The sequence below is a fragment of the Chiloscyllium punctatum genome, chromosome 25 (genome assembly GCF_047496795.1).
Source record: "Chiloscyllium punctatum isolate Juve2018m chromosome 25, sChiPun1.3, whole genome shotgun sequence".
NCBI classification, from domain to species: Eukaryota; Metazoa; Chordata; class Chondrichthyes; order Orectolobiformes; family Hemiscylliidae; genus Chiloscyllium; species Chiloscyllium punctatum.
This window is the reverse complement of record NC_092763.1, coordinates 39478825-39502108: the sequence shown is the minus strand read 5'-3', so window position 1 is coordinate 39502108 and position 23284 is coordinate 39478825. Positions and strand designations below refer to the sequence as shown.

The following is a 23284-nucleotide window of genomic DNA, read 5'->3' as shown; positions in this document are numbered from 1 at the left end:
TTTTATCCAGGTCTCAGTTTTCTGCAAGTTTCAAGGAGATCCATCCTCATCCTTCTAAACTTATCCAGTACAGACCCAGAGACCTATGCCCTTGGCCACTGATACCTCCATCAAAGGCCAACAAAAAGGTTTCGTCCAGTCTATTCTCTGCCCTCAAGTTTATTTATCTCAATCATGCCTCCTCTAAATCTCCTCTTCTCCAAGGAAACAAACCAGTCTGTTGAATTTCCCTTCGTAACTGAAACTCCCCTGCCCAGGTACCATCCTGGAAAATCTCCTCTACACCCTCTCCAGTGCCATCGTGTCCCTTCTATGATGTGGATTCCAGAATATTAGCATGCAGAGCACGAATGTGATGACAAAGCAGGAGCAGTTCAATGAGATGCAATGGGACAGTACATAATATTTCAGTAAAGTTTTAAAACAAATTTGAAACAGTGGATTTTATTAAACATCATGCAGTTGATCAATAACAAGGACATTGCATTTACAATAAAAAGTAGATTGAGCAGTGCCTACAGTACAACTTGGAACAAAAAAAAACTCTGAACAACACTAGTACAGCAATGCTCAGCATTTGAACTGTAAATTTCAGCATCAAGTGATATGTACATTTAACCCTCCACCCTGCTCAAGTTCTAAGCTGAGCAATGTCTCTATTGCAAGAATGAGGGGATGGGGGGAATGCTCTGACAGTAGGACAAGCACCTTCGTTTCAAAATGCTGACATTTGTATAGGCCTGCAATTATACTCTTTTGGTCACAAAGGTATGGTTCTAGATGAACTGAAAGAACGGAGGAGAAAAACATGAGCAAGGCAAATGTTGCAGCAAGCAGATAAAGTTAACCAAATGCTACCCAAAAACATAGCCATTGTGATTATTTTAGTCTCCAACTAATCTGTGTTATAGATTTAAGCAACCTTCTGAGTATAACATGCAAGATACTATGAACAATATATAAGTGACATAAATTTTAAACATAAAACTGGTTGAGGCCACTAGGTTTTTGGTCAATAAATAAAGATATCAAGTTCAAAATACATCACTTCCATCCACAGAAGACACCACCCTATTTTATCCAACCTGTGACCCGAGCAGACAGACAGCACCTACTTTACAGACATTTCAGACACCTTAAGAATGACTTGTTAGAAAACTCTTTAAAAAGGTTGCTTCCTAAATCCGAAGCACAATATTATCTACATTTTTATAAAATAATGTTAAAATAAACTAATATGTTTACAGGATTAATTTCTAAGAATCAGAGCGTCTTGAAAGTTGTTATGGTTGTTTGTTTGAATGCGCAGCTGAAATAACCTTCCTTTATGATAGGATCTCTCAAATTTCTGAACTTCACACTCAAATGCACTTTCAATATGGAGTGCTGTTTTTACTTTTAATCAAAAAGGATTTCAAAGTAGCTGCATATTTATAGCCTAAATAATGGAAAACAAATATACATACTGCTCAAAAAAAACAGTACTATAATACATGTAAGACCATGGATTGGCGACCCACTGACATTACAAATGTATAGTACCATAAAAGGGAAAATACATACATTAAAGTACCATATACAACATTGCTTCCAGAAGGGTCAGTATTAAAGACAAATAATTTAAATTTTAACAAGTAGTTTCAAAGATCTGATCTTATACACAATTTCAAAGATTTTCCTTGTACTGAATATCAGAACTGAACACATGCCTTCTTTTGTTACTCAAAGCAAACAGTATGAAGAGTGAACAAGGACTGTCTTTATCAAACAACTAACAAGCAATAGTTGTAATGTCACCCTGGAATACCACAGAATGAACAATTCAATTCTCCACCTCAAAAGATTAACAGCTTGTATTTTGATATGCTGGAATGTAACAATTACTTCACACTACTTTGTGTTTCATTTTTAAAAATGCATTATCGGAATTAGCTATACCATGTCATTAGTTAAATTAATTATTTGCATAATTAACAATGATCAGGCTGCATTCTAAGATAGCACAGCAAAACAACTTTATAAATGTTTGCTATCAAAATGATGTGTTGCATTCCTCATTTATCTCAAACGTTAAGCTACCTTAAGAGATTGAGGATGTCAATTATGAAAATAAACTTCCTGATAACTCAAAAAGTCCAAACAAGAGAAGTCAGAACTATATATTAATAAAAGACAAATAATGTGGACACAAATTTAAACTGATTTTAATTGGAAAGTTCAACTAAGATAATGAAAGAATTTAAATATTGAAATATACATTGTAGTGTATTACAACAATTGCAAATCACAGTTTGGCATCTAAATACCTGCCACCATACCAATGACATTGAATACTTCTGGTAACTGGTCTTTTGAATTAGGCCTCTCAATTAGTTTATCAAGTCTGTTGACTTACACCTGGCACTACAGTGATAAAAACAAAGATGATAAAACCTTTAAACAACAGACGAAGACACTTCAGTAGTGCAGTACACTGAAGGAGAGGAATTTAAAGGGCTTTCAATTAGTTTCTGGTTTTGATTGAAGTCAGTTATCTCAATTTGCCCTGGTTAGATTAGCAAAAATACCAGTCCATAGTTTTACATTAACACCTCTGCTTCTCTAGCTATCAGTGACTTCAAAAATCGAGCTGCCTGATTATATTTCATTTCAACTGATGTGCAATCGGGACTAATTAACTGATATCTTTCAACTCTTAGATTCAAGCCAATCTGTACTAAAAAATAATTTAATTATACATAAGTATTACATTCTTCATATCACTTAGGCAATGCATTTAGAAGAGAAAACATTAAACAACTGAAATCGAGCAGAAAGGTTTAGTGTTGATATTCTCAGCAAAGGTGTTCATAACGGAATGTGGAGTTTGAAACAAGGCATCTCTACAGACATTTACAAACATCTCATCAAAAGTAGGTGTTGGTTGATTTTGGAAAAAAATATATTTGCACCTTACTTAGGAGTATACATTGTATTGAAAGTACTCTGGGTAACACATAAATTTTATGACATAGATTTTTAAATATATGTACACACTCGCGTCCCCATGACTAGGATCTGGCAACAATACATCAGTTTAACTGATTAACACATGGCTTTTTACTAGTGATTGAATGATACATGGTTTCAACTTAAAATTATTCCAATTGAATAAAAAGATTGAGCTAACATTTATACATTTTTTCTCTGTTTAAGTGGCAGGAATAGTTTATGGCACTGCAATATTACTGATTGGCAAACAGGAAATGTGATTCTGGATGATGAGCTGCAGCACTTCAGCTTACAACAGGCAAAACTCAGCCACTCCCTCAGGGTGATCTAAATTTGAATTCCCTGTACACTGGACCTGGAATTGGATGGTCTAAAATTGGTTTGGAATCTAATATTACATGACACGACTGCCCTTTGCTTTTACATGACAGGATAGTCTTTGACTTCTTCATGCAGAAATTAGAAAACAAAGCTGTATTATTACCTCACAGGTAAAGCATATATAATTTGTATATCACAAATGTAATATTCAATCAATACGAAAAAAACAAGTAACCATTGCTACATCCATTTCTTCAATATAATTTTGCTAAGCTTTTACAGAAGCTCTGCATGAACTCTGCTGACAAGTTGCATATTTGCTGGTCTAATTATGCTTAAGGGCATCAAGAATTCTGGAAATTTAAAAAACTTTATGCATTAGTCATATTTCAAAGAACAAATATTATGATTTATATTAAAGAAATTCTATCCCTGAAAATTAAAGCATTCTTTCTGTCTTCCCAATAATCTGCTTCCATGTGGTCATCTTTATTTGGGTGTATAGGCTAAAAGCTTAGAATAATCTCTTATGCAAAGTACTTTTACTCAAGACACAATGTAGCATTCTGTTTTTAAGTCGACACAAGAACCAGCACAATTGTGAGGATCGAAGCATTATTACTCAATGCATTAATTTACTGTTTGTACTCATTTGAGGCTGTTTCAGACTATTTTCTATGTACTGCTACAATTATGACTGAGTACTGCATTTCAGACTATTTTCTATGTACTGCTACAATTATGACTGAGTACTGCATTTCAATGGTGGAAGCATATACAGGTTTCATGTACTGTGATTGAGGCATATTCCCTGTTTCACCAGAGACAACACCCTTCAGTCACTTTCAATTACATAAAAGATTCCCACTCTTAACCTGAACTAACTTGGCAGTAAATATAGATTTTTAAACACATTACTAGAAAAAGATATAATAGTTGGATGAAAGTTCAGATTGACAAGAGTAATGCAACTGCTGAAAACGTGTATGGTTATACTGGGCCACAGTGTGACAAGCATTCTTAGCTACTTAATGAGAAAAAGATTAAGCAGCTGTCTTATTTCACTCTGGTCAATATTGAAATGCACTGAAAAAATAGTTCTCATCACCTGTATCATTCAATCACAACTTTAACAGATGCAGCTACTGTCACAGTGCAGTGAAGGTGTGCTGATATGTTTGCCTAGCATTTAGTCATCATCTCCACTGGTCAGGAAGCCATAGATGAAATCCACAGCACGTTGGCGATCATTCTGGGTTTGCCTCCCAATTAAATTTGGTGGTGGTCTCAAAAGAAGACTTGCAAAGAGGGTAGCTGTTGATTACAGAAAAATAAATTATATAATATCTTTTAATATGGTTTTCTTCAATTGGCCTGAACTTTTTACCTGCATTTCAGAGGACAATAACCACTGCTGGGGTTTGGTTCTCTTTTACTGTGTGGTTGATGCCACTGAAAGAGTTGAAGTCAAGATCTGCCTTCAAGTTTTGACATCGAACTAACACTTTGACATTATGCTAAATATTGTGAAACATGGTAATCACACATATACCTGGCTTGGATCTTAGATATATTAGTCAAATCTTATCTTCATGTGTTAATGCCCATATGCTTTCACTCTTATTCAAGTGTATTGTCTAATGTAGTTTAGTTTGTTTTAGTTTCATCCACACTGCTATTTGTACTCAGTAATATGGATCTCTGTGGCCTATTTGCAAGATGGCTCCAGGATCCGGAAACCCTTTTGCAACAGTTTAGAGTTGCTGGCAATCATCCTTCACATCTGAACTAGTGCCTTTGAGAAAGAAGGATGGAAATATAGACATATCCTTACATTCAGTTTACCAACATAATACAAACAGAAAAACACTGAGCGAAATCACTAACAACAAAAGCAAAATGATGTGATGCTCAAAATAGAGACATTATTGGAAATATTCAATTCAGAGAACAACTGTGGGGAAATAGTTAACATTTCAAGATTAATACAAGGTGACCTAAACTGTTAACTGCTTCTCTCTAGAGATGCTACCTGACCAGCTTAACTCTCAGCATTTTGTTTTTAATCAAGTGAAACTAATCATATTAAAAAGTAAATAAACAATACCCAACATCATTCAGAATTAACAAATTATACTTCAAGGCAGGTAGCACTGTGTTCTATGTACACGTGGCAATATGATCGATCAGCTTTTTTGGAACATTTGAGCATTTGCTCCAAAGAGAATTTTTACTTAAGCTTGATTTGATTTAAGTTTTGATATAAAGCCAGACTGAAGATAAGTAAAATTATTTGAAGGTGCACCAGAGTTTAAAAGCTGAAGTCAGTGACACATTAAGGGGCTTGAATGACAGTAGCTGTAAAAAAACTTTAGTTAGTCCACATTTGGAATATTGTGCACAGTTTTGGTCGCCACAAGAAGGATATGGATGATTTGGAGGGGGTGCAGAGAAGGTTTGCCAGGATGTTGCTTGGTTTGGAGGGTTTTAAGTCTGAGGAGAGGTTGGATACACTTGGATTGTTTTCACTGGAAAGACAGAGGCTGCAGCGCCATTTGATAGAGGTCTACAAAATTATGAGACACACAGATAATGTGGATAGGCCATCTACAAGAAAGCACAGGCTCAAGGTGAGAGGGGGCAAGTTTAGAGGAGAAGCATGAAGAACATTTTTCACACAGAGTATGGTGGGTGCCTGGAACATTGCCAGTGGAGATGGTGGAAGCAGGCACTTTAGCAACATTTAAGGCATATCTTGATAGGTACATGAACGAGAGGTAAAAGAGGGATAGAAACTGTGTGGACTATAAATAGCGGTCTAAATAAAGATTAAGAAGTGGCACAGGCTTGGCAGGCTAAAATACAGAGAGATCTCTATAGTGTTTAAGGTGCTAATGTTTGAATGAGATATTAAATCAAAACCCCATCTGCTCTCTCAGGTGAATGCAATAGATCCCACAACACTTTTTCAAAAAACAAAGTTATTTCTCTAAATATTCTGAGCAAACCACTCCAATTAAATGGTAAATAGGGATGAGCAATAAATGCTGGCTTACCCAGGAATGTCCACATCCCATAAATAAATTTCCTTAAAAACAATACTTCTGGATAGCAGTTATATTGCTACAAAGGCACTGATTTTATTTGCAGTACGATTTTCATTGGTTATATCCACTCAAAAACGAGTGGCTAGTTTGTCGGGCAGTTCAACTAGTTAAATTTTGTAGGAGAGTCAGAAATCAAATTTTGGTCTTAGGAAGACGTGGCCATGGAAAATCTGATATCTGGTAAAACAGCAGTATTTGGAAAGAGAAAATCTGGTTCACAAGTACATGGCTGGCTAGATTTAGAAGAATGCTGATCAGAAAAATTCCCTTTAGTCAACTATCACAATATAGAGTTCGAAAATCACACAACATCAGGTTATAGGCCAACAGGTTTATTTGGAAGCACTAGTTTTCGGACAGCTGCTCCTTCATCAGGTGGCTGTGGAGTGTAAGATCTATATGGAGTACAGAGCTTGAAAGTGCTTCATTAGGCTAGTTCTGTAATTAACTTTGCATTGTTGATTTAAAACAGCTTTGCTAATCTTTGTAATGTCATAATATGGAAACTGGAGACATGATTTTAACTTTAACTTTGACTAACAGAAAGCAGGCACAATCTTATAATGAGTGACCAGTGTGTTAAAGCCTGTATTCTGCCAAATCTAGTCTCCAGGGTAATGCCTTGAACTGGAGGCACTGTTGTACCAGTATGGGATCTAATACTCTACAACCACCTGATGAAGGAGCAGCATTCTGAAAGCTAGTGCTTCCAAATAAACATGTTCTTAATTTAAATTTCTGATTGTAATGGTTAGATTGTCCATTAGTAGTTTGCAGGAAATGAAAATAAAAATCAGTTTATTGACATATTTGGTTCTGTAACTCAACATATACTTAAGATTATATGTAATCATAAGATACACAAGTCCACCTATAAGAGATCTGCAGCAGAGAAAAATTTGTACTACTAGTTAATTCATTTTAATAATGTTGGTTGAGCAATAAACAAGCCAAGATTTAAGGAGAAATTCCTGACTGCGAAAAAGAAAGTTCCACAATATGCTCTTTGCATCCACCTCAACAGACAAATGGGACTTCTGTTTACTATTGCATCTGCCAGCAGTACAGTGAAGTGGCAAGCAGAATTATGTGGACAATTCCTCGAGTGGGAACTGAAGTCTTAAACCTCATCGCCCTGGAGGTAAGAGTGTCATCATAGTAGCAACTAATTTTATTTTTAAAATAAAACAGTACAACAGTTCCTCCCGTTCAAGGCGCTATCTTGGAGATCAGATTTTAACAGGTGTTGTCAGAAAACACACTGGTCACCCATTATAAAACCTTGCCTGCTTTCCATTACTGTGAAAATTAAAACCATGTCTCAAGTTTCCATATTATGACATAATATAGATTAACAAAGCTGTTTTAAATCAACAAGGCAAAGTTAATTACAGGACAAGCCTAAAGAAGCATTTCCAGGTTCTGTGCACACAATATAAGGAATAAAGTAAATGGGTTTGTGGTGCAGGTCAAAATTGTGAGGTATAACGTGGTGGGTACCACAGATGTGGCTGCAAGAGGATCAGGATTGGGAGCTGAATATTCAAGGATATACATCCTATTGAAAAGAAAGGCAGGTGGGCAAAGGGGGTGGGATCGCTTTATTAGTAAGAAATGAAATTAAATCAATAGTAAGAAACCACGTAGGGTCAGATGGTGTAAAATCTGTGTGTGTAAAATTGAGGAATTGCAAAGGTAAAAACAAACCATAGTTGGAGTCATGGATAGGCCTCCAAAAGATTAATCAGAAGGTGGGGCGCAAGATACACTAGGAGATAGAAAAGATGTGTAGGAAAGGCAAAGTTACAGTGATCATGGGGGATTGAGAAAATCAGGTTGGTAGTGGTTCAGAAGAAAAGGAATTTGTGGAATGTCTGCGAGATGGCTTTATGGAGCAGCTTCTGACGGAGTCCATGAGGGAACAGGCAATACTGGATTTAGTGTTGTACAATGAGACAGACTTGATGAAGGAGCTTAAAGTAAGAGAACCCTCAGAAAGCAGTGATCATAATATGATCAAGTTTACTCAGCAATTTGAGAGAGAGAGAAGATAAAACCAGAGGTAACAGTATTTCAGCTGAATAAAGGCAACTACAGAGGCATGAGGGAAAGGCTGGGTAGAATTGACAGAGAGGAGCCTAGGAGGAAAGACAGTTGAACAGCAATGGCAGGAGTTTCTGGAAGTAATTCAGGAGACACAGCAAACTTTCATCCTGAGGAAAAAGAAGCATGGCACAGGGAGGATGAGGCAACCATGGCTGACGAGGGATGTTAGGGATAGCATAAAAGCAAAAGCAAAAGCAAAAGCAAAAGAGAAAGCATATAAACTAGTGAAGAACAGTTGGAAACTAGAGGATTTGGAAGCTTACAAAAATCAACAGAGGGCAACAAAAAAAGAACTAAGGAGTGACAAGATTAAACAGGAGGGTAAACTAGCCAGCAGAATCATAGGGATGTACAGCACAGAAACAGACCCTTCAGTCCAACCGTTCATGCCGACCAGATATCCCAACCCAATCTAGTCCCACCTGCCAGCACCTGGCCCATATCCCTCCAAACCCTTCCTATTCATATACCCATCCAAATGTCTCTTAAATGTTGTAATTGTACCAGCCTCCACCACTTCCTCTGGCAGCTCATTCCATACACGAACCACCCTCTGCTTGAAAAAGTAGGTCTTTGGTGTCTTTTATATCTTTCCCCTCTCACCCTAAACCTACGCCCTCTAGTTCTGGACTCCCCTACCCCAGGGAAAAGACTTTGTCTATTTATTCTACCCATGCTCCTTATGATTGCATAAGGTCACCCCTCAGCCTCCAACACTCCAGAGAAAACAGCCCTAGCCGTTTTAACCTCTCCCTATAGCTCAAATCCTCCAACCCTGGCAACATCCTTGTAAATCTTTTCTGAACCTTTTCAAGTTTCACAACATCTTTTCGATAGGAAGGAAACCAGAATTGCATGCAATATTCGAACAGTTGCCGAACCAATGTCCTGTACAGCCACAACATGACCTCCCAACTCCTGTACTCAATACTCTGAACAATAAAAGAAAGCATACCAAACACCTTCTTCACTATCCTATCTACCTGTGACTCCACTTTCAAGGAGCTATGAACCTGCACTCCAAGGTCTCTTTTCTCAGCAACACTCCCCAGGACCTTACCATTAAGTGTATAAGTCCTGCTAAGATTTAATATCCAAAAATGCAGCACCTTGCATTTATCTAGATTAAACTCCATCTGCCACTTCTCAGCCCATTGGCCCATCTGGTCAAGATCCTGTTGTAATCTAAGGTGACCTTCTTCGCTGTCCACTACACCTCCAATTTTGGTGTCATCTGCAAACTTACCAACTATACCTCTTATGCTCACATCCAAGTAATTTATATAGATGATGAAAAGTAGTGGACCCAGCACTGATCCTTATGGCACTCCACTGGTCACAGGCTACCAGTCTAGAAAACAACCCTCCATCACCACCCTCTGTCTTCTACCTTTAAGTCAGTCCTGTTTCCAAATGGCGAGTTCTCCCTGTATTCCATGACATCTAATCTTGCTAACCAGTCTCCCATGGGGAACCTTGTCAAACGCCTTACTAAAGTCCATATAAATAACATCTACTGCTCTGCCCTCATCAACCCTTCTTGTTACTTCTTCAAAAATCTCAATCAAGTTTGTGAAATATTATTTCCCATGCAAAAAGCCATGTCCTTGCCTTTCCAAATACATGTACCTCCTGTCCCTCAGGATTCCCTCCAACAACTTGCCCACCACTGATATCAGGCTCACTGGTCTATAGTTCCCTAGCTTGTCCTTACCACCTTTCTTAAAATAGTGGCACCACGTTAGCAAACCTCCAGTCTTCCAGCACCTCACTTGTGACTATCGATGATACAAATATCTCAGTAAAATGCCCAGCAATCACTTCTCTAGCTTCTCCCAGAGTTCCAGGGTACACCTGATGAGGTCCTGGGGATTTGTCAAACTTCAATGCATTTCAAGACATCCAGCACTTCCTCCTCTGTAATATGGACATTTTTCAAGATGCCACCATCTATTTTCCTACATTCTATTTCTTCCATGTCCTTTTCCACAGTAAATACTGATGTAAAACATTCATTTAGTATCTGCCCCATCTCCTGCGGTTCCACACAAAGGCTGCCTTGCTGATCTTTGAGGGGCCCTATTCTCTCCCTAGTTACCCTTTTGTCTTTTATATATTTGTAAAAACCCTTTGGATTCTCCTTAACTCTATTTGCCACAGCTACCTCATGTCTTCTTTGTGCCCTCTTGATTTCTCTCAAGTATACTCCTACTGTGTTTATACTCTTCTAAGGATTCACTCGATCTACCCTGTCTATACCTGACATAGGCTCCCTTTTTCTTAATCAAACCCTCAATTTCTTTAGTCATCCAGCATTTCCTATACTTACCAGTCTTTCCTTTCACCCTGACAGGAATATACGTTCTCTGGATTCTCGTTATCTCATTTCTGAAGGCTTCCCATTTTCCAGTCGTCCCTTCACGTGCAAACATCTACGCCCAATCAGCTTCTGAAAGTTCTTGCCTAATACTGTCAAAATTGGCCTTTCTCCAATTTAGAACTTCAACTTTTAGATCTGGTCTATCCTTTTCCATCACTATTTTAGAACTAATAGAATTATGGTTGCTGGCCCCAAAGTGCTCCTCCACTGACACCTCAGTCACCTGTCCTGCCTTATTTCCCAATAGTAGGTCAAGTTTTGCACCTTCTGTAGTAGGTACATCCACATACTGAAATCAAAAAATTTTCTTCTACACACTTAACAAATTCCTCTCTGTCTAAACCCTTATCACTATGGCAGCCCCAGTCTATGTTTGGAAAATTTAAATCCCCTACCATAACCACCCTATTATTCTTACAGATAACTGAGATCTTCTTAAAACTTTTTTTCTCAATTTCCCTCTGACTATTAGGGGAGTCGATAATACACACCCAATAAGGTGATCATCCCTAACCTATTTCTCAGTTCCACCCAAATAACTTCCCTGGATGTATTTCTGGGAATATCCTCCCTCAGCACAGCTGTAATGCTATCCCTTATCAAAAATGCCACTTCCCTCCTCTCTTGCCTCCCTTTCTATCCTTTCTGTAGCTTTTGTATCCTGCAACATTAAGCTGCCAGTCCTGTCCTCCCTGAGCCACATTTCTGTAATTGCTATGATACCCCATTTCCATGTTCTTAACCATGCCCTGAGGTCCGCTGCCTTCCCTATTAGGCCGCTTGCATTGAAATAAATGCAGTTTAACTTACCAGCCCTACCTGGTTTTCTGCTTTGTCCCTGCCTGCCCTGACTGTTTGATCCGTCTTTGTTCTCATCTATACCAGTCTCAAATTGAAATCTTTCCTCACTATCTCCCTGGGTACCCCCCCAACCTTACTAGTTTAAATCCTCCTGAGGAGCTCTAGCAAATTTCCCTATCAGTATATTAGTCCCCTTCCAATTTAGATGCAAACCGTCCTTCTTGTACAGGTCTCTTCTACCCCAAAACAGCTTCCAATGATCCAAAAACGTAAATCCTTCTCCCGTACACCAGCTCCTCAGCCATGCATTCATCTGCTCCATCCTCCTATTCCTGCCCTCACTAGATCGTAGCACCAAGTAGTATTATAAAGAAAGACTGTCACAGTTTATTTCAATATATAAAAGGGAAAAGAGAGGCAAAGTGGACATTGGGCCCTGGAAAATGACACAGAAGAGATAGTAGTGGGGAACAAAGAAATTGCTGAGGAACTGAATAATTATTTTGTGTCAGTCTTCACAGTGGAAGACACGAGTTATTTCCCAAAAATTCATGAGAGTGAGTGGGCACAGCAGAGTATAGTGAGCATCACCAAGGAGAAGATGCTAGAAAAACTGAATGGCCTGAGGTGGATGAATCACCTGGACCAGATGGACAAAACCCCAGAGTCCTAAGGGAGGTAGCTGAAGAGATAGTGGAGAGATTAGTGGTAATCTTTCAGGAATCACTAGAATCAAAGAGGGTCCCAGAGGACTGGAAAATTGCTAACATAACACCACTGTTTAAAAAAAGGGAGTAAGACAGAAAATTATACACCGATTAGCCTAACCTCGGTCGTGGGTAAAATCCTGGAATGCATTGTGAAGGATGAGATTTTTGAATACTTGGAAGTCTATGGTAAACTAGGGCAGAGTCAGCGTGGTTTCATCAAGAGGAGGCCATGTTTGACAAATCTGCTAGAATTCTTTAAGGAAGTAACAAGCAGATTAAACTAGAGTCATCTACTTGGATATTTTCGAGCTGGACTTCAAAAAGGCCTGTGACAAGGTACCTCACAGGAGGCTACTGAGTAAGATAGGGTTCATGGTGTTAGAGGCAAGGTGCTAGCATGGATAGAAACTTGGCGTCCGGCAGAAAGTAGAGACTGGGGATAAAAGGGTCCTTCTCAGGGTGGCAGCCGGTGACAAGTGATGGTCTGCAAGGCTCAGTGTTGGATCACAACTTTTCACTTTATACATTAACAGTCTAAATGAAGGAACTGAGGGCATTCTGGCTAAGCTTTCAGATGATACAAAGATAAGTTGAAGGACAGGTAGCATTGAGGAGAAGCGGAGGCTGCAGAAGGATTTGGACACGTTAGGAGAGTGGGCAAAGAAGTGGCAGATAGAGTACAATGTGGGAAAGTGTGAGGTCATGCACCTTGGTAGGAAGAGTAGAGACATTGACTATATTTTCTAAATGGAGAGAAAATTCAGAAGTCTGAAGTGCAAAGAGGCTTGGAAGTTCTAGGCCAGAATTCTCAAGGTAAACTTGCAGATTGAGGTAAATGCAATGATGGCAGTTATTTTGAGTGGATCTGAATATAAAAGCAGGGAGGTATTTCTGAGGCTCTATAAGGCTCTGGTCAGGCCACATTTTGGGCCGCATATCTCAGGAAGGATGTATTGGCCCTGGAGCGTGTTCAGAGGGGATTCTCGAAACGGTCCCAGAAATGAACAGCTTAACATATGAGGGACGTTTGAGGCCTCTGGGTCTACACTCCATGGAATTTAAAAGAATAAGGGGTGATTTCATTGAAACATACAGAATATTAAATGGCTTGGATGAAGTGTTTGTTGGGAAGATGTTTCCATTAGTAGGAGAGACTAGGACCTGAGTGCACAGCCTTAGAGTAAAGGAAAGACCTTTTCGAACAGAGATAAGGAGAAACTTCTTCAGTCACAGAGTAGTGAATCTATGGAATTCACTGCCACAGAAGTCTGTGGAGGCCAGATCATTGAGTATACTAAAGACGGAGATTGGCTTCTTGATTGTAAAGGAGATCAAGGGTTATGGGGAGAAAGCAGGAGATTGAGGTTGAAAAACCCAACAGCCATGACTGAATGACAGATCAGACTCGATTGGCTGAATGGCTTAATTTCTATTCCTACATTTTATGGTCTTATCTCAAATTGGTGTAATAGCTGTTTTGAATTAATGAAGTGTAATTATAGCTGAAACGCATGAAAGGAAGTTGCATAAATCTTTTTCTGGAACATAAACATTTTCAGTCTTGTTTAAATCTTATTGAGTGATAACAATACCTAAGTAAACAACTCAATTCAATATAACAGCCATCTCACTCAGAGACTGAGAACCAAATTGCTGTTGAGAATGATACTCGTGGGACCTACAGGTAAAAAGGAGTTTAAACAAATCAGTTAAGTAATGCTGCATGATATTTGACCTGTGCCATCAACAGGCAGATAACGCGTTTCATCTTTTCTTACCTAACATCCTAGCATCAAGCTTATTTTCTTCACGATGCTTCAACAATTCCCGCAGAAATGCCATCAAGTACTTGAACACATTTCTGTGACTGCGGGGCAACTGAGATATTAACTGGAGAAAAGGAGCAAATAATTATGATAATGTAAATAGGCTCAAAATCATCAATACTATAAAACAATACTAAATATCCAATGTGGCATGGCATAGTGCAAAACACTAAAACCTAGAATAATGGGACAGAGTTTAATAAACTTGAAATACCATTTTCATTCCATAGTGAATAAAATGCTGTTAAATAATACTGTACTCTCCAATTATTACCAAATAAATCATATTTATAGGAATCTGGGTTATAAATAAATTTATCCTAAATGTGAATCGGTACAGGACTAATATACCTTTGCATACTGTTTAGATAATAAGCAACTCTGTGACATCTTTAATAGGATAAGTAGTCCTAAAGTACTCTACAATTTGATGTCAGAATGCTGTTCTACTACACACAATTTTATTATTCTGTGAGCAAGAGTAAGTGGACAAAGGTGTCATAAGGAAGATTTTGAAGGGGAGGATGGGGTATTTAAGAGAACAAATAACATGATTGGGGACAAGATGGCCAAAAGGTTCTGTTACCAATAGTAAAGGATAATTCACAGAAGATGCAGGATGGGGCATAGATTTGGTGAGGTAGGTGCAGTTTAACCACGGGAAGGTTTTGGAGACAAATGTGTGGATTTAGAAGTTATTGAAAGTTCTCTAGCTTGATTCTGGAGTTAAGGGGTGGGGGGGGGGGGGTGGTTTATGAGGAAAGGCTGAGTAGATTGGGATTATATTCATTGGAATTCAGAAGAATTGTGGGGGCGGGATCTTATGAAGGAAATTGATAAAATAGAAATAGATAGGCTGTTTCCACTGGGAGGAGAGACAAGGACAAGAGGGCATGGCCTCAAGATTAGAGGAAGCAGGTTTAGAACTGAACTGAGAAGGAACGTCTTCACCCAGTGGGTTGTTAATCTATGGAATTCCTTGCCCAGGGAAGTAGTTGACACTACTTCAGTAATTGGTTTTAAAGCTAAGGTAGATACTTCTTTGAAAAATAAAGGAATTAAGGGATATGGTGAAAACACAGGTAAGTGGAGCTGAATCCAAGAAAAGATTAGCCCTGATCTTATTGAGTGGTGGAGCAGGCTCAAAGGGTCGGACGACCTACTCTTGCAACTCGTTCTTATGTTCTATTGAGATGACCAAAGAGGATTCAACAGGAGTTGGCAAGAATAGGAGACGAAAGGTGAATACGAAATAGTGTAAGAGATGTGCATAATGAGGCCTAAGTGTATGTGCTTACAGTGATTCTGTTGAAGGACAAAGTTAAAAATCTCACAACACCAGGTTATAGTCCAACAGGTTCATTTGGAAGCACTATCTTTTGGTGTGCTGCTCCTTCATCTGATAAAGGTGGTGTTGTGTGATTGTTAACTTTGTCCACCCAGTCCAACACCAGCTCCTCTACATCAGTTGAAGAAGCCAGGCTAGTAATGTGTTCCTCTTGAAAAAAAACTTTTTGTCAAATGGGAATCTGGGTTTTTGGTGTTTCTGCAAGCTCAGTTAGTTACTTATCATGAAAAGCTACAATCCAACAAGGTGATCTTAGCAATACAAGCATAATGTCTGCATGACATCAATGCGAATCAGGAATAATCTTTCCTTAGCTCACAGACTAAATGATGATTGAAAAAGGAAAGTGCCATTAGAAGTTCACAACATGAAATCCAAAAAACAAAGGTCATCCTTAATACAAGAAAATTCTGAGAGGAAACCTGGCACTGTGGAGGAGGGAAATCCCACTGACACTTTCTAGCAGAAAGCTTTTGGCAAGGTTACTTCACAAGATTAAATTTTGTAGCATCAGTAGAAAGTTAAAACTCTGGATTAGGAATTGCTCAGACTCCCATGATCAAAAAGCTGTGGTTAGCAGATGCATTTCAGCTTGGAGATATGTCACCAGTGGAATCAGTCTTCTTTAGAGATACACAAGGGAGAGTCAAGAGTATGGCAGATACATTTGCAGATGACAACAACATTGAGAAAGGGTTAAGATTCCAGAAAAGTAATCAAATCCAAAAGGATCTACTTGTGCTGGGTGACTGGATCTTACATTAAAAAATAAGGTTAAGTTTTTATAAATGCAGTGCCAGGCATGTTGGTTAAGACAGCACAACATGCAAGTGTCATTTGCTGGGGTCAATACTGAACGAATTCAAGAAAAAGAAATATTGTGCTACTGTGCACAGATTGCAGAAGGAACATCACAGATGTGGTGAAATTGTACCTAAAGCTGACAAAGGTAGGGTTTTATCAATAGAACTGTTCAGCAGAAATCAAAGGAGCCTATTTTGACATTGTATGTTTCAGTGGTCAAATCACACCTTGCATATTATGCCCTGTTTTAATTCCACTCCCACTAAGTGGGCAATGTAGTGGTTTTTAAAAAGACTAGACTTGGGCTACAAAATCGATTCCTAATTTAAAAATCCTGAATTATGCAGATATGTTCAAGATCTCAGATTATTTAATCCACAGAGAAGTCTAAACTAAATGGTTGGATTCAGTACCAATGGTTATTTTGTTCCTGTTTGACAGATGGGTAGGACTAGGGGATTATGAGTTTAATTTATGTAGAAGTTGGAATGGCTGGATGTTATGCATTTTTTCTTATTGCAGAGAATTTTGAGCCATCAGAATACGTTTTCACTGCTATGATGAAACAGACTCTTGGTACTGTTTCAGAGCAAGTTAAATCAATTCCTGACAGGGCAGAAATCACAATACTGTATATGGAAGTTTTTTTTTTACAGGTAATACTGGATTCATATGATTTCCCTGGACTGGTTTCCTTTCCTTTATCTACTTTCATGTAGTGATCCTTTATTTGCTTTCATTTTGCTCTCCTGGGAGATTATATGGTTGCACGGCTGGGAAACTGTTCAGCCATGATTGTCTAGCCGTTGTAATATGGATCAGGCTGGCTGAACCAGCTGGGCTTTTCTTGCCATCTTCATATATTTGTAAAACAAGGTTTCACTTATATGCTTCACTTACTTCTGAGAATTCGCTTCAATAAAATTTGTTATACAATTCAGGCTTGTCAGTTTACACAATGTGGAGCTAATCTCCCTTAATCTGTGTGCCTTACTCTATGAGAGAGGAGCATGCCATCATTCAAGATGTAGTTTACAAGTGGAATGTATTTAACGTATTCTCAACATCCAGGAACAGAATACAAATGAAGGCCCACATCCTGTGGACGCATGCTGGCCCATATGCTATGTGAGATATAAAATCCATAAATAATAGTTTCTTAGAATTTTACATTGCATGGTCTTGAACAAGTCACTCTAATGGTAGTAAGAATATTCTCCAGTCTGGAACCATCTGAAAATCTTGGTGATTTGGTTCTAATTGAGATTTCTCAATACTGACAAGAATTGCAATCTTGCTGATAAAACTTAAATCTTTGATGATGTGGCATCTATGTTCAGATGGTTCAGTGATCTGGATAGATAAAATCTTGTAGCCAGGGAAACCTGCCACTTCAGATACCTTTTGAATTGGGTGTTAGGGTCCAAGTTAGAGCTGGTTATTTACTATTGAATTGATCAAAATTTTCTTTTTATAAACTTAATTCCATGTTCTTTCTGCATAAAATCTCTACTGATGCAAGTTTATTACAAACTATGCAGTTGCAAATCACCTGGGTTACAATGAGGTAAGGACCCATCTAAATTGAGGTAAAGGACCTATTTAAATGTAAACGGCTACAATTAAGGTAGCTGTGTTAATTGCATGTAGGATTCTTAAGGGCTTGACAGTGTAAATGCCGAGAGAATGTTTCCCCTCATGGGAGAGTCTAGAGTTAGAGGGCACAGTCTCAGAATAAAGGGCATCAATTGAAGACTGAAATAAGGAGGAATTTCTTCTTTTAGAAGGACTGGATATCTTTGGAAGTCTTTGCCATAGACAGCTGTGGGGACAGAGTCCTTGCATATATTTATGTCTGAGATACATAGGTTCATGATGGGTAGGGGAAATCAAGAGTTACACAGAAAATGAGGAAAGTGGATGAGTGGTAGTCAGATCCTACCGATTGGCGGAATGGTCTACTCTTGTTCCTTTTTATGGTTTTTTATTTATATTATACACACCATACAGAATACAAGGTATGCTAATTTATGCTGTGAGCCTCATTTTATACAGTATCATAATAGTCACACAACAATCGTGGAACTTTAACTCTTACCTGTCTACAGCTACGATTATCAAATGAGGCTTCTAGACATCGAACATGCAGCTCATAACATATCACAGGCTCTGGAAGTGCTTCAAGGAAGATGAGCAAAGCTTCAGCTACTGAATGATTACTGCCAGCTGGCATGTGAAATCAGGAAAAATAAACAATTGACTGGTCAAGTATTTAATGGCAGACATAAATTAGGGCTAGTATAAAACATTCAAGGGAAATATGTGGAATTGCAACAAAACTTACATTGTTATTCATGAAGGGATTAAAAGTTTGACTAGAATGAAAAATTAAATTCCTAAAATTGTCCTTCACTGAACACAATATCCAGCAACCTTTCATCAAATTTGGTCAGCACTTTTCATGACAGATTTTACTGAAACCATTGTTGCACCCTCTGTTGGAGTCTTGCCCTCCCCTCGTCACTAACCCTGCTCTGATTTGCTACACCAAAGTCTAATTGTAAGCAAGATATGGATAGAACTCCTGTTCTCTAAAATACTGCAAACAACTAATTACTACCAATGCATGAAAGCAACTTGGATGTGTTTAGATAAAATGCAATTAAGATGGACAATGCTGGGGCAATGAGATTACAGCAGTGAAACCATGTCTTCTGTTGGCATTATGAACACATTACTTGTCTACTCAAAACTCATGTGCTTTTAATACCAAAGAATAGTTAGAAATTTAGATCAATCTTTCCAATCTAACTCTGCTTTCTGGTTGTTCTATAAACACTTGAGGTTACACCACAGACATACACAATTTCTACTCAGTACATATTGCAATACCATAGAGAACAGCCCTGATCTTTCTATGCATAATTCTGGTTAATATACAAAGCCTCTCATTTGTTACTTCCTTTACACAAGATATTCTAGTGATTTATTTTTCTTCTTCAGCCTAAAATGGCAGGGGAGGGCAGGTAACTATCATTGTTGGTTGTTCCTCGCTTCAAGATGTTAGCGACTCAAGTTCCTGAATTCCTGCCATGGCTCACGTGATTGATAGACTGATTCTTGATCTGCAGATCTGTGGGCACATGGAACAAGACGACCTTCGAGGTAGGATCTAGAATGCAGGATTTCCTTTCTTTGCTTTTCTTCTCATTTCATTCTCATCGCTAAAGGTGTTTGAAGTTGAAATATGATGCAACTTGATGGACAAGTTTGACTTTTGAACAACTGTGTAGCAAGTTCCTCCAAGTTATCAATACCAACGCTACTAGATTTCAGATCAGATTTGAAATGTTTCCCATGTCTTTCACCAGAGCACTGACATTTGAGTGTTAAAAAAACAGGACAGCGAAGTTTTTCAACCATCTGGAAACAGTGCCCACTCCACTGTAGTTGATTTTGAAGGGGTTTTGCCTAGATGCTTGAAGAGCTGGCTTCAAGAGGGATGAGAGCATTTTTTCGGTAATTCTCCAGAGAATATGGTGTTTCCTCAGTGCTCTTACGTGTCAATGATACACAGTCCAGGTCTCACTGCAGGACAGGAGTGTGGTGATAACAACTTTCCTACGTACCAGAACATTTGATGATTTGTAGGGTCTTTGCTGACAAATGCTTTCTGTCAATGTTCAGAGGCAGAACTGTCTCAGTTGACCCAGTATTCCCCACCTGGTCATTAAATGGTGTCCTTTTGAGAGAAATGGCTGCCAGGAAATGGGAAGTGTTCAACATATTTCAGAGTCCATCCTTCAGCATATGTGGGATTTTTGGCTGACTATATCTAGTGTTATACAAATTTTACATTAGCTACATTCAAGGTCAGGCTAAGTCTCCTTTGGTCAGAATTGAAAAGATCAAGTGTGGTGCAAATCTGGTGCAGTACAGCAATGACATTGTAGTCACCCACATTTTTCAAATTAAGTAGATCTAAAGTAGTCAGTTTAACTGTGCCACTGAGGTGGGCTGAGGTTGAAGTTTTCCATTTGGGTGGTATTTAATACTCACTAAGAGGGTGGTTGATCTTTGAGGAGATGAACAACACTGTCTGGTTGATTGTAAGTAGTATGGGGGCCATTATACAGTCTTGCTTAACCAGCCTGCATTTTGAAAGATTTCCCAGTCAAGACAGTAATGATCATGAAGCAGTTGCAGGAACGTAATGAGATTTCTTCCACACAGCCTCGTGATTTGCTGACTAAAATGCTTTCATTAATGTGATGAATGCAACAAAGAATTCCATGTGTTGTTCTTGTTATGTTCACTGGAGTCACTTAGCAGCAAAGATAATGTCAGAGGTTCCTCTAGAAGATGTAAACTACACTGTGTATCTGGTACAATTTCCTCAGCTGCAAGTAATAGCCAATTCAAAGAATACTTGTCAGGATTTTCCTGCTATGGAGGAAAGTGAACAGTTCCTAAAGCACGATTTATGCCCTTTCTCAAATAACATTGTTATATTCCTTAAGCCAAGCTGGGGAGGGAGCAGTTCTTTCTCTATTCAAATCTGTGGCAAATTACCCAAAAATTGCTCCATAGGGTACTCGTAGATTACCTGAAAAGCAGCAGCTGCTACTCTGGATTGAGAGGTGTTCTTCAGAGAGTAAGCAAGTGAAACAAAGTATTTCCAATAACTTTAAAGAAGTTATTAAATTGCAGTAGTCATTTACATTATCAATTTCATAAATTTTAATAAGCACTTAAACAAACATTAACATTTTAAAAAGATAGCTTCCCTTGAATGCAATATAAACAAACTCATTAATATATAATGATCATTTGATTTGTTTGACTGAATTGATTTATTTATTGTCAGAAATATCCACTCTCCGGCACCATCTTAAAAACACGGAAAAATAAACCAAAACAGAATATAAAGGCAGAAGCATAAAGAAGAAGCGTTCAACTTTACTATCCTTCTTATTAAGTGTTCTGCCATGAGCATGGTGGTAAGGTAAGAGTCCCTACGTCGTCACAGTTTGGAACTGAAGTCGCCACTTGTTGGCGCCATCTCACCACTGAGAGTCCTAACTGGACCCTGCCAATGTTGATGCCACCAATACTTCTGGGTACCGCACTGGCCCAAACACCACTTCACTGCTGCCATGAGTCCATTTCGCACCCACCTCACCAATGCAGCTGCAAGGTCTTGGAGGCCCAAACTCGCCTCCAACATAGCAGCTGAGAATCTGGACTACGACTGCCTTATCAGTGCACAATTCCTCCCCCCCCCTCACCGTAACCCAAATTCTTTCTCACCCTGAACATGATTCCGCGCTAGGCCCACTCAAGTCCATGCATCTCCCTCGTTATGTACTGTGATCCACTACATTAGAGGGTCTCTTACATACAATGGATGTCTGAAGAGATGTTGCATGGGGGGAGAGGAAGACGAGGAAGAGGAGGAAGACGAGGAAGAGGAGGAAGACGAGGAAGAGGAGGAAGACGAGGAAGAGGAGGAAGAGGAGGAAGACGAGGAAGAGGAGGAAGACGAGGAAGACGAGGAGGAGGAGGAAGACGAGGAGGAGGAGGAAGACGAGGAGGAGGAGGAAGACGAGGAGGAGGAGGAAGACGAGGAGGAGGAGGAAGACGAGGAGGAGGAGGAAGACGAGGAGGAGGAGGAAGACGAGGAGGAGGAGGAGGAGGAGGAGGAGGAGGAGGAGGAGACCTGCATTGGTCTTTAAAATGTCATGATCAGATGCAGAAACAAAATCAAGAAAGCTAAGGGAATGCTGACCTTTTATAGCTAGAGGACTGGAGTACAAGATTGCAAAATTATGCTGTTATTGTAAAAAACCTTAGTTAGACCGGACTTGGAGTACTGAGATCTCGACATCACGTTTTAGGAAGGATTATCTGACCTTAGAGGGAGTACAGTGTAGGTTTACAAAAATGATATCTGGACTTCAGCAATGAACTTATGAGGAGACATTATACAAATTAGGCCAGTTTTCTCCAGAATGTATAAGGTTAAGGGGCAATCTGACTGAAGTCCTTAAATATTAACAGGAAAAGACAGGGTAGATAAAATAAACTACTTCCACTGGTTTGGGATCTTAGGACTAAAGGGTAACATCCAAGAGTTAGGGCCAGACTGTTCAAGAGATATGTTAGGAAGTATTTCTGCACAGTGGATGGCAAAGGTTTGGAACTCTCTTCCGTAAACAGCAGTGGATGCCAAATTTGTTGTTAATCTTTTGTTCAGCAAAGGTATTATGGGATATGGGCCAAAGGCAGGTATATGGAATTAGGCTACAGATCAGCCATGATCTCACTGAATGTGAAACAGGCAAAGGACTGAATAGCCTACTCTTGGTCCTATGTTCAAGAAAAAAAAACCTAAAATCAACATGGTCATTTCATTAAAAAACATAGTTCCACAGTTTGACTGGTCTTAGCATTAAAGCAGTTTTAATCAAATGTGCCCTTAAGGAGCACTGATAAAATTAATTTCAATGGGAATCGGGCCAAGCTCCACTTCCTAGGGACATTCGTATTGGACTCGAAACTATTTCTCCCAACAGATGCTCTCTGACCTGAATTTCTCCAGTAATTTCTGTTCTATTTGGCAATCCTCTGCTGGTTGCAGACAAACCAAGTATGAAAGATATAGGTGTATTTGTTAGTGGTTATTCACCTCAGAGTCAGAACATTGATAAGCTGTTCAGGAGCTCCTGCAGCAATGACCTTCCTTCCATCAGAAATAGGGATTCTTGCCGAAGATTGCAGAATGTACACACTATTTGGGACACCTCACACACTGAAGTAGTTTGTGTCAACAATATGTAGCAAGACTGGACAACATTCAGGCTCAAGCTGATCAGCAGAAAGTAATAGTT

The 23284-nt window shown here is 38.9% G+C and overlaps 1 protein-coding gene across 5 annotated transcripts in view; it reads right to left on the bottom strand.

Annotated features, from left to right (window-relative positions):
- Positions 1 to 428: 428 nt before the first annotated feature.
- The window catches only part of ocrl (OCRL inositol polyphosphate-5-phosphatase), a 115303-nt gene continuing 92447 nt past the window's right edge, over positions 429 to 23284 (bottom strand). For all 5 annotated transcript variants that reach the window (XM_072595077.1, XM_072595078.1, XM_072595080.1 and 2 more), the window contains 3 exons: positions 18493 to 18620; positions 14195 to 14306; positions 429 to 4626 (listed from right to left, as the gene is read on the bottom strand). In XM_072595077.1, the coding sequence (XP_072451178.1) occupies positions 4502 to 4626; positions 14195 to 14306; positions 18493 to 18620 (365 nt within the window). In that variant the 3' untranslated portion in view covers positions 429 to 4501. The remainder of the gene's footprint in view (positions 4627 to 14194; positions 14307 to 18492; positions 18621 to 23284) is intronic.